Source organism: Martes martes (genome assembly GCF_963455335.1).
Source record: "Martes martes genome assembly, chromosome: 16".
Taxonomy (NCBI): Eukaryota; Metazoa; Chordata; class Mammalia; order Carnivora; family Mustelidae; genus Martes; species Martes martes.
Window position 1 is genome coordinate 45,196,553 of NC_137904.1, and position 10,753 is coordinate 45,207,305.

Sequence of the window (10,753 nt, forward strand, 5' to 3'; positions counted from 1 at the left end):
TTCCCCCTTTCCCCCTCCCCCAGCAAAGCTGCAGGAAAGTACCCTTTCACTCCTCCTGGGTCCTGCTGGTCCCTTCTCCACCAGCTGAGTCTCAGCCACCCCACCCCGACCCCACGTCTTTTGAGCCAGCTGTAACCATGTAGATCCAGGCCAAGGCGGCCGGGTGGAGACTGGGACCCCTGCAGCCCCCACACCTGGACCAGGAGCAGCCAGGAGCAGGGAGAAGTGGGGGCTGCGGCCGACAGGTGCCATCACTGCAGGGGCGCCGGACTAGGCAGGAGGCTGGTGGGGGATGGTGGCCCCTGCACCAGCGGAATTTTTTGAGTATACTTATTTGAGAGAGAGAGCACGTGCCAGAAAGCAGGAGCAGGGGGAGTGGCAGAGGAACTGGGAGAAGCAGGCTCCCCGCTGAGAACAGGGGTCCATCCCAGGACCCAGGACCCCCCCAGATCATGACTAGAGGGGAAGGCAGACATTTAACCGACTGAGCCCCCCCAGGTGCCCCATCCATCTGAGCTTTAACAGGTGCACTTCTGCAGGAGGTCCAGGCAGGAACGGGGTCAACCTGCCAAGGTTGGGGACCCTACCAAAGAAACAATCACACAGAGAAAAAAAAAGAGCTTTATTGTTCCCTCTGAGGAATTAATGCCAGGAAATGAATGGTCCCCAGGCCCCCCACCCCTGGGGGACAGACAGAACAGTGCAGGGTGAGGGGTGAGGCATGGCCCCTCCAGTCCCAGTTGAACTTCAAACACTGAAGCCCCTCCCTCACGCTAAGATGTGCAGTCCCCACCCTCAAGGAAACAATGGGCTGGGTCAGGCCCAGGACTCCAAGACTCCACGACTCCACGGCTCTGTGGGGACAGGGCTGGGGGGCCACCGGGGCCGGTCAGGGCTTATCCTCTGGCCAGCAGCCACTTGGGAGGGGCTGCGCCCTGGACCCAGGAGACACCTCCCCAAGGTCAGATACAACGAAAGCTGTGTGTGCAGGCAGGGGGCACCCGCAGTTCCAGGAAGGGCCGCAGGGCCAGGGGCTAGAGTGTCTGGAGCTGAGAGGCACCAGGCCGCCAGGGCCGCCCCCTGGCCATCGGATCAGAACCCGAGGTGGAGACATTCCAGTTCAAGGTTGCAGTCCAAAGCCGGAGACTACTTGTCAATGAGTCCCCCCTCCTTGAGCTTGAAGTAGAAGAACTTTTCCAGGGCGCTGGCGCAGCGGCAGTACTCGCTGTCCGGGGGGTTGTACTCGCGGCAGTTGGCGATGACCCGCTGCAGGTCGGCCACGAAGAGCTTGCGGGTGACGTAGTAGCGGCTGCGCAGTCGCTCGGTCATGGTCTTCAGATCTGGGGCAGCGGGACGTAAGGGCACACCTTTAGGAGGCTGGGGAGGGTAGGGCCGTGGGGCCCAGGGAAGGCAGGAACAGGGACAGGTTTGGGGGTGGGAATGGAGCATCCTCACCGATAGGGAAGCGGATGACCTCGTAGTAGTCAGGGGCTTCCGCCTTCTTCACAGGCTCCATGAAGGGCCAGGCACTGGGGTGTGACTAGAGAGGAAAGCCGAGCTGGAGCCAGGCCCACTGTGCCCTCCGCCCAGCTTGTGAGTTCCACCCACCCCAGCCACTGGTGCAGGTGCCCCCAGAAGGGAACCTGGTCTCCCCACCTTGATCTGGGCCAGCAAGTTTTTGAGGGTTGTGTAGAGCTGGTCTGGATCCTTCAGCTCCTTCCTGGGGCAAGAGATGCCACGTCTGAGGCCCTGGGTCCTTCTGCCTCTCCCGACACCCGCCTCCTCCACACAATACTCACCCCTTCTCCTTCCCCAGTGGCTTCCAGCCCGTCTCTCCTGCAAGGTGGGGAGTGGGGAGAGCATCTCTAAGAATTTGAGAACACACCCCCAGCAGGGTGCCCCCTCCCCCACCAAGACCCCTGCTCACGAATGCCGGGGACACTCTCCACAGGGATCTGCCTCACTCCCTCCTTGAAGCAGCTGAGCCCGGGGTACACCTTTCGGATCTGGGCCTGTTTGCGCTCAATCAGCTTCTTGATGATCTGAGGGAAGGCAGGGCCTGAGAGGCCGACTCCAGCCCCAGCAGCAACCCTCCCAGGGCCAGAGGCAGAGGCCCTGCCACTGAGCCCAGGCACCTCACCTCCTAACTTCCCTGAGAGGCAAAGCAAGAACCAAGATCCTGGCCCACGCCCACCTCACAAGTGCACATACGTGTGGCACATATCCACACACGTGTGCTCACCGCCCCCCCACCCCATGCACATGAAAAGTCCCAGGGTTGAGTGAGTGCGCACGCGCACACACACACACACACACACACACACACACACACACACCTCCTTCTGCTTTTTGATGATGTGGGACAGCTCCGTGTAGGGGATCCGGGGATTCAGCTCACACTCCATCAATGTTGCACCCTCATAGTCCTTAATGTAGCCCAGGTAGCGGCTCTTGGGCACTTTGATATCCTTGGAGAAGCCCTAGGGAGTGGACAGTCACGACCTGACCCACCAGCAAGGCCCTTCCAACTTGAATAACCCTTGCCCCAGAAGCCCCCTGAGGGGCCGTGCGGGCCGTGTCCCCTTCTCCCTGGTGCCCGGATCACCTTCTGTGGTAGCTGGTGTGCAGGCGGGGGGCTCTGTATTGTGTGGGCTCAATTAATCTCTCCCTGGGAAGGCTCTAGGTCAGCTGTCCCTCCCAACCCACCCTCAAGAGTCTCCCAGTTCTTCCAGCCTGCCTGACTGCCCAACAGGTCCCTACTCTTCACTGGGGCAGCAGCAGGAGGCAGGCAGCTGGGCACGGAAGACTTCCCTCCCATCCCATCCCCACCAGCAGGCTAGACAGGATGACCTCTAGCCCCAGGCAGCAGGCAAGTGTGGGCTGAGGCAAGGGTCACCTGCTTTTTGAAGTAGCCGATGGCATACTCGTCAGCATAGGTGAGGAAGTAGAGGATGTTGTGTTTGATGTGATACTCCTTCAGGTGGTTCATCAGATGAGTCCCATAGCCCTGCGGGGGAGGGGAGCAGGGCTTAGCAGGGGAGCCCCGAACAGAGAGAGCAGACTGCATAGGAGGTAGGGACAGCCAGGGGACCCGGGACAGGGAGGAGGAAAGGCAACTGGCAGAGGAACGGGAGTTTGTGGGGAGAAAGCGAAGGACACTGGGTTTCTAAGCACTTACTCGGGGCTCACGTGTGGTGCCTGGGACTTTACAGACCACCTCTCAAGTCAGTCCACGAGGTGAGTATTTTTATCTCCATTTCCCAGAGAAAAAACCCCAAGAAACCAAAACCTGCAACCCAACTATGTTAACTATGTTAGGAAATGTGTCCGAAGTCAGCCAGCCAGCCATGGTAAGGCCAGGACTGAAATCCCAACCAGGAAGTTGCGGTCCCCATGTCACTGGTTCCCAGTTCCTGGGCCTCAGAGTGAGGGGGGAAGGGGAAGAGGAATCACAAGGGCCCTACTTACTTCAAATCTGAACCCTAAAGAGAGAGTATCTCCCATACAGGTCAAGACCGAGTGGCACCATGCAAATCTGGCTTACAGAAACCAGGAGAACTGGGAACCCTACCAGCGGGTCTGTTATGCCAACTAAGGAGAGAACCCAAGACTATCACCCAGCACCAGGCTAGTGTAAAAACTATTAACTCCTTGGTATATGTGAATGTTCTGGTGTTGAAAGAAATTCAGGTTCATTTAAAAGTGTTATTGATAGGGGTGTCTGGGTGGCTCAGTTGGTTAAGTGGCCAACTCCTGATTTCAGCCCAGATCACGATCGAGGTTGTGAGATCGAGCCCCACATCGGGCTCTATGCTCAGCAGGGAGTCTGCTTGAGATTCTCTCCCTCTGCCCCTCTCCCTGCTTGTGTGCTTATGCGTTCACTCACTCTCTCTCTATAAAATAAATAAACCTTTAAAAAAAATAAGAGCATTACTGGTTTGTGGACTCTAAAGTGTTTTCTTAACGCAGTTACCAAAGGACAACCGCCCCCTTGTGGGGCTGGGAGGAACTGGCCGGCCACTGAAAGAGGGACTGGAGACTGTGGCTTCCCCCCAGTGCAAACTGGGGCTGGGGCCAAGGCACTCACCTTGACCTGCTCATTCGAGGTGACAGCGCAGAAGACAATCTCTGTGAAGCCCTGAGTGGGAAACATGCGGAAGCAGATCCCACCGATGACCCGCCCATCCTTGATCAAGGCCAGAGTCTTGTGCTTCCTAAGGGGAAAAGGAGAAAGGTCACGGCCCCTACCTGGTCCCCAAATGCCTCCCAGGTCCCTAGAGCCTTGGAGGCCAGGGCTGTATTCAGAGCCGGAAGTGGAGGAGCAAGTATTCCCACAGGCTGGGGATGGGCATGGTGCCTGGGGCTGGGGCCCTTGTGGGGACGCACGGGTCAAAGACGAGGCGGGCGATGTACTCCTTGGGCATGCGTGGCAGCTGGTGGGAGAAGACGTTCTGCAGCCCCACAAGCCACAGCAACACCCGCCGGTTGGCCTTGGGTGTCAGCGAGTTGCCAATGACGTGGAACTCGATGATGCCACGGCGCTCCTCCAGGCGGGCTGTCTCATCCCGGGCTGCGTTGGCTGACAGCAGGCTCGTCTGGGCACCAGAGGAAAGGGAGTGAGCTGCGGCCTCTGGCCGGTGAGCCCCCTCCCCACACTATGTAGCGAGCCAGGCTGCCCACCTCAGGCCCCAGCATGGCGGCAGGGTCAGTGATGGTGAGCATGACCTCATTGACCAGCTCCATGGGGATGTCACCCATGACGCGGAGCCGCTTGGCATCCTCCAGGGTCAGGTTCTCTGGGAGCTTCCTCTTCTCACCTGCTGGGGAAGGTTGGCAGGGTCTCCGGTGGACAGCAAGAGAGGTTAGAGGGGCCAAATGAGAGTCAGGGGTCAAGTACACACCTGGCATGGGCTCAGCCCCTCCGGAATCCAGGCTCAAGGAGCTGTTGCTGCCCCCACCCATTGTGGGGCTGAAGAGGGGGGCACTGGGGACAACTGCCGCGCTGACTGTAGCTGAGAGGGAGTGAAATCAGGGATGGGGGTGGTCAGAGGTGGTGGTGGGTCCCAAAAAAGGATTCCCCAGACACACCCTCCTGCATGTCCCCACTGCTGCCATCGGCAGTGCTTCTTCCCGGCGGAGGGAGGGCTGAGCTCTGCCAGGGAGGCCAAGCCAAGAGCCTGCAGAGCCTGCTGGGGCACGTACCGGGCCTGGGCACCAGCTGCGTCCCCTCTGAGGGCGGCATGGTGAAGCCAGACTCCCAGATCGGAGAGTTTGCCCCATAGATCTCCTCCTCCAGCATGGACAGGAATCTGTGGGGAGGGTACAGGCTGTCTCACAACTCTGTCCTCCAACCAAGGCAGCAGCCTGGACCAGACACCAGAAGGACTGGAGGCAGGTTGAGAGACCCGACTGTCATGGAATTGGGAGCCGAAGAACAGAGACAGCCTTCAGACTAGGAGAGGACACAGTCCTCGGCCTCTTGGGAGCCAGAGGCAGAACAGGACAATCTAGACAGAGAACAGAGGCCCAGTCTGCCACGATGTGTGGCACAGGGGGGACAGGGTCTGAGCTGGTGTCTTCCTGAGCTATGTGGGAAGTGCACAAGTCACCCTGGGTCTCAGGATCCCCTTCTGTCACCTCATAGTCCCAGCTGGCGGCAGAAGGGGCGCTGAAAGGCCTGCATTAGTCAGTGGAGGCTTCTTATACGGGGTAGCTAAGAGCCAGGTTTAAAACGAGAGGAAGGTGTAGCAGAACAGAGGAAAATCTCACAGAAAGGACCACGATGGGAGTGGAAATCTGTTTCCCCTCAAGCGTAAGCTCTGGTTTCTCGGCGCACTGTGCTTCTGAGGCTGTGTCCAGGCCCCATGGGAAACAACGAATCCCATCTACCAGGGGCGTGGGCACTCGGGCCGTGTCCCTGCCATTCCCAGACTAGTACACGCAAAGGCAAATGCCAGCAAGTCACAGCTGGGCCCCAGACAAGTCTGCCAGGTAGACACCCAGATCCCAGAAGCCTCCTGGAGGGGAAGGAGAGACCACTCCAGGAAGCCTTCCTGGAAAAAAGGGGACAACAGGGAGGATGTGAACTTGGGGCAGAATCCTGATAGGCCAGAACAAGCCTTACTTTGGGAAGTGGGTGAGGATGAGGGTCCTCTTCTCAGGCACCAGCTTGTCCTTCTCCACCCGGAATTTCTCCAGCAACTGCCGCCGGGTCACCGTGAAGATGGAGCGGAGGAGGCTTCGCCCGAAGATGTGAGTGGTCTCGTAGCGGGGGAGGCTGTCGCAGCTCTGGGGCACATGGCAGTAGCAGAGCCACCTGTGGGCAGCAGGGAGGTGGGAAGGGAGAATGGGGGTGCTGGACCCAGGCTGGGCCTCCAGGCCTCCCCCACCGCCACGCTGGCCCTGGCTGGGCCTACCTGGTATAATTGACCTTGTAGGTAGCCACGTCCTCCGCCTGAGACCGCTGCCGAAATTGGGCAGGCGTCTCAAGCTTCCAGTAGTTAAGGCAGAGCAGGAACATCTTTGAGAGCTCAAACATCGTCTGCCGCTCCCGAGGAGCCAGGTGACTGAACTTGTACTGCACAAAGTTCAGCACACCCTGAGAAGTGGGCAGGGCACAAGACAAGGAAGGTGATGTGAGCAGCCAGCAGGGGTTTCTTACCCAAAACCTGGTGCTTCCTGAGGGGAGCTAAAGCTCACCTCTCACTCTGGGGCTCTCGGTGAAGAAAAACTCCGCCCCCCTTTCCACCCCCATGTCCATCTTGAGCTCCAAACTCCCTCCCTTCTCTGAACCTGTCCCTTGTTCTCAGCTTGAAGAGGATGGGGAACACAGGCTCCTCACTCCTCCAAGATGCCCCCAATTCTCTTACCAACTCCCTCACCCCACCTGCTCAATATTAGGCTTCTCAAAGGGGGGACTGCCCAGGGACCCCTCCACCACTGGCCGGGTCATCTGCAGGATGCATTTCCGCAGGAGCTAGAGGAAGAGGAAGGGGGAGGAGTAGAGGTCAGTGGAGCTCAGAGCTGCAGACTCCCCAGCCCCACCTCCTTTGCTCACTCACACTCACTTGGATGAAACTCACCTTGAAGAGGTAGAAATAGACCTGCTTAGTGTCTGTGTCCTCCTCTTTGTGAACAGACATAAACAGATTCTCCACATCCACCACCATACCCAGCAACCGGTTAATCTCATCCTCTGACACATTCTCCAGGTGGGACACGTGGTCAGCTGTAAGAAGGATAGGTGGTAAGGTTGGGAAGAACAGACACATCACCAGAGCTCCCCGCCCCTCTTCATCACCAGCCAATTTACAACCTAAGTCCTTCCAACTAGTGTGACCGGCAATGAGACCGGCTGCTCCCACGTCAGCCCTTGGGTGGACCCTGTCTCTTCTGGGCTGGCAGATTTCCTGTCTCTTCCCTCGGGAGAATACATGCTTCCAACCCAATCCCTCCTTAAGGGGGCATTTTTAGTTTCACAGATAAAGCTCCCTGACACTTAAATCATCCCGTCCAAGCAGGACCCAGCACCTGCCCCCGCCCCAGCTCCAAGGGCACTACCTGCCTTACCCAAGGGGTGCTCACAACTGCGGCACAGCTCGCTCAGGTTGGCAGCTGGCTGCTGCAGGTCCATGCGGGGTGCAGTGGGGGGCTTGGGGTTTTTCCAGCCATTACACTTGCAGGTTTCATTGGCCTGGCGGCAGAAGACTCAGTCAACAGCCCTGTAACTGGAAACGGGGAGCCAATCCCCAGCCACAGATTTGCCCCCATCCCACCCGAGCCCCGGGATGCCCCAAGCCCCGCCCCCTTCTCACCCCAGGCCCCGCCCCCACCTTGCAAGCCGAGAAGACCCCTAGCTTCTCGAGCTTCTTGGCGCGCGGCAGTCCCCGGACTTGCGCCTTCCTCTGGCTGGCGCGCTGCTGCTGGCTCAGACCAGGTCGAGCCGGATCCCCTCCGCTCCCCGTCCCCCCACTTCCTACCCCAGGACCCCCAGTCCCTGTGCTGCCGGCTGGCGCTGCAGCTGGGGCGGGGGCTGGTGCCGGAGTGGGAGCCGGAGTCGGGGCTGAAGCCGGGCTAGGGGCAGGAGTCGGAGTTGGGGCAGGGGCTGGAGACTGAAGGGGACGGGGCTGAGTGGCCGGGGCCGGGGTCGAGGCCTGGGAAGGTTCCGCCATGTCCTCCCCCGCAGCGGAGCGCGGCGCGGCGCTCCCAGCCCTAGGGCCGCATGGGCAACCGGCGCTCAATGCGCAGGCGTTGCTGCGCCGGAGCATGGTGGGAGTTGTAGTCTTCCACTGCCGCTCCCTTGGCCTCCAGCTTCCAGACTTTTCTGTCTTGTCTGTGGGTCCCAGACAGACAAGTGAAGCCTGAGTCGTTACCCCAGATTGGCCTCTCCTCACTTATAATCTCTCTTTGAAGGCTTCCGGGATTGGTGTTTTTGTGGGGACTTGGAGAAGCATCTGAGAAAACAGGCTTCTGTTGAGGGGTATCGTGGAGTCCGCCCACCTCCTAAGCGTCGGGGTAGAAGGGCCGGCCTGGGGTCTGGAGTTGTCTTGGCTTCCCGGCACACCTCCCGCCACCGCCAACCGGCCCTGTCCCACCAGTCTGCAGACACAGAATTGCAGCTACAGTGGAGATTAAGAAGCAACACTTCCACTTCCTGCCCCGTGAAGTGGTTACACGGCTGTGCTCTCTGTGGGATAATTCAGCTGTACTCTTCGGTGCACTTTTTTGTATTACGTTACATTTCAGCAATAAAGGATTATTGTAAAAGCACTGAGCACCAGAGGATGGCCATGGCCACAAAGCCCGAAACCGAGATGAGGATGAGGCAGAAGTAAAGGCGGGCACATCATAGTGTGCGGGAATGGCTCTCCCCGTAACAGCGTGGGCACCTCGAGGGCAGGGCCGGCGTCTTCATTTTGCCCCAGAGCCCAGCCCTGAGCCTGCCCCAGTAGACCCAGGGTCCAAAGCACGAAGGAAACCAGGAAGCCCTGTTCACCTCCCCAGCCCATGTGTCACAGGACTGTGCGCGGTCAGAGAAAGGACGTTCGGTGAATGGAAGACCCCACGGTCACACGCCCTTGGCCCTGTTCAGGGGACGGACCCTTGTCCTCAGGCCCAATTCTTGGAAAGGCAAGAGCCCAGCGGCTCAGTCTCATCTCTGCCCAGTGCTGGTGAGCGCTCCGGGCTCGGGCCCCCACGTCCAGCCTTGGTTGGCCTACGCAGGTGCGTACCAGCCTGGAGCGGGGGAAGGGCCTAAGAAAGGGGCAGGCGCCAGGATAAAAGCAGCAGCGGCGCGCCAGGGCGGCTGACAACCGGACCTGGGGAGGCAGGACTCGCGTGGAGGCGCCCCCCGACCCGCCTCGCCCCGGCCGCAGGGGAGCGGAGCCGGGATGCTTGGAGCCGGGCCGCGCGACGGCCTCTCCGGGTGTGCGCGCTGCGGCTGCGCGCTCAGCGCCACACCCCGCGCCTCGCGCGGTTGGACAGCAGTTGCTCACTCGGATGCAGCGGGTCGGTAGCGGTCTCCCCAGCGGGAGCCAGGTGGCGTCCCGCAGTCCCAGCGCGGCCCTTGCCGAACAGAACCAGGTGGCCACGCTGCCGGTACGGCTGCTCAGGGAGGAGGCGGTGGCTGCGCGGAACAACGTTCCTGCGGAGGATGGCTTCCAGATGAAGGTGGATGCCTACGGCTTTGCCCCCGAGGAGCTGGTGGTGCAAGTGGACGGCCAATGTCTGATGGTGACCGGCCAGCGGCAACTGGAGGGCTGCAGCCCGGATGGGGCCGGCTACCGCGTGGCGCAGAGGGTGCACCGGCAGATGCAACTACCGCCAGACCTGGATCCCGCCTCCATGACCTGCAGCATGACCCCCTCGGGCCAGTTGTGCGTCCGAGGCCCGTGCAGGGCGCTGTCTCCCCCTGAAGCCCAAAGAGGTCCATCCCCGAGAGTCCGGGGCCGTGGCCCCAAGAAGGGCCAACCTACCCTGACCCAGTAAACAACTAAGTGTGCAGCAGCAGCCTTGGTGTTCTGTGGTCTTTTCTTGGGGTCGGGGTCAGAGGTCGAGGCATAACGGAGGTAGAGAGAGGGCTAGTGGAGGGCCCCTGTTGGCAGGGAAGGCATTTTAAGGGGTTGTCCACCAAGAATCAGGCCTCTGCGGCCCAGCCGAAGCTGGGGGCGGTCCGTGGACCCGCTGCCCAGCCCCTGGCAGCTGACAGCAGCAGCTCCAGCAGGGAGCAGCAGAGGGCCAGGAGGCCTGCAGGGGGACCAGGCTCCATCACCACCAGAGGGCCCCCACAGACCAGACAGAGGGCTTGGACCTGGTGTGGGGCAGTCCCTAGGCCTCAAGAGCAGCTCAAGGTCCCAGAAGTCACCTGGGAAAAGGGTGAGAGGACCCAGTCCTTCACAAGGTACAGACTTAACCAAAAAACCCCAAAGAGGTTGTTTCTGGTGTTTCTAGAGACCAACTACTTTCAAATACAAATTGCACATCACCCCAGTATAATCTAGAGGGAAAGGCAAATGCAGGCCCCTCAGTTTCAAACTTGGTGAGATTCACCCCCAGGTCACTCTCACTCCACCCCCACCCCCTAGTGGTGGTTGGTACCAGTAAGGGCCTCTTTCTCTTGGTTACCATGACCACCAGCATCCCCTCATTTGGGGGGTTGGGGGGAGGCTCTGTTCCACAGGATTCAGTGGTTCATTTTAAATTCAAGTAAGCTAGAGCGGATATGGTCTGATAAACTGTGCCAGAGAAAGACAAG

General features: G+C 59.8%; 2 protein-coding genes across 3 annotated transcripts; one reads left to right on the plus strand and one right to left on the minus strand.

Moving 5' to 3' along the window:
* Window positions 1–605: 605 nt before the first annotated feature.
* Window positions 606–8,244, minus strand: KAT2A (lysine acetyltransferase 2A). Of its 2 annotated transcripts, XM_080827068.1 has the most exons (18): window positions 7,833–8,244; window positions 7,570–7,693; window positions 7,083–7,228; window positions 6,887–6,976; window positions 6,417–6,598; window positions 6,125–6,316; window positions 5,203–5,309; window positions 4,902–5,012; window positions 4,681–4,817; window positions 4,387–4,595; window positions 4,088–4,214; window positions 2,897–3,007; window positions 2,337–2,480; window positions 1,928–2,042; window positions 1,800–1,836; window positions 1,657–1,720; window positions 1,456–1,540; window positions 606–1,340 (listed from the first exon to the last, which is right to left on the minus strand). In XM_080827068.1, the coding sequence occupies exons 1-18, from the start codon at window positions 8,169–8,171 to the stop codon at window positions 1,147–1,149; spliced, it is 2,514 nt and encodes an 837-aa protein (XP_080683194.1). In that variant the 5' UTR covers window positions 8,172–8,244; the 3' UTR covers window positions 606–1,146. The 2 variants fall into 2 exon arrangements, with proteins under 2 accessions (XP_080683194.1, XP_080683193.1); XM_080827067.1 differs by having other exon boundaries at window positions 4,681–5,012; window positions 7,833–8,186.
* Window positions 8,245–9,498: 1,254 nt separating this feature from the next.
* HSPB9 (heat shock protein family B (small) member 9) lies at window positions 9,499–9,987 on the plus strand (the record flags this gene model as incomplete). Its single annotated transcript, XM_080827104.1, has 1 exon — window positions 9,499–9,987. One exon carries the CDS (start codon window positions 9,499–9,501, stop codon window positions 9,985–9,987), a length of 489 nt encoding a protein of 162 aa, XP_080683230.1.
* Window positions 9,988–10,753: the final 766 nt, after the last annotated feature.

Bases quoted from the DNA above. Each gene is read 5' to 3' on its own strand.
- KAT2A (XM_080827067.1), bottom strand. From the start codon at position 8,171: ATGGCGGAACCTTCCCAGGCCTCGACCCCGGCCCCGGCCACTCAGCCC. The intron at 6,317-6,416 runs GTAGGCCCAGCC...TGCTGCCCACAG, and splicing joins TACAAGGTCAATTATACCAG to GTGGCTCTGCTACTGCCATG. The intron at 2,043-2,336 runs GTGTGTGTGTGT...GCCTTCCCTCAG, and splicing joins TCATCAAAAAGCAGAAGGAG to ATCATCAAGAAGCTGATTGA.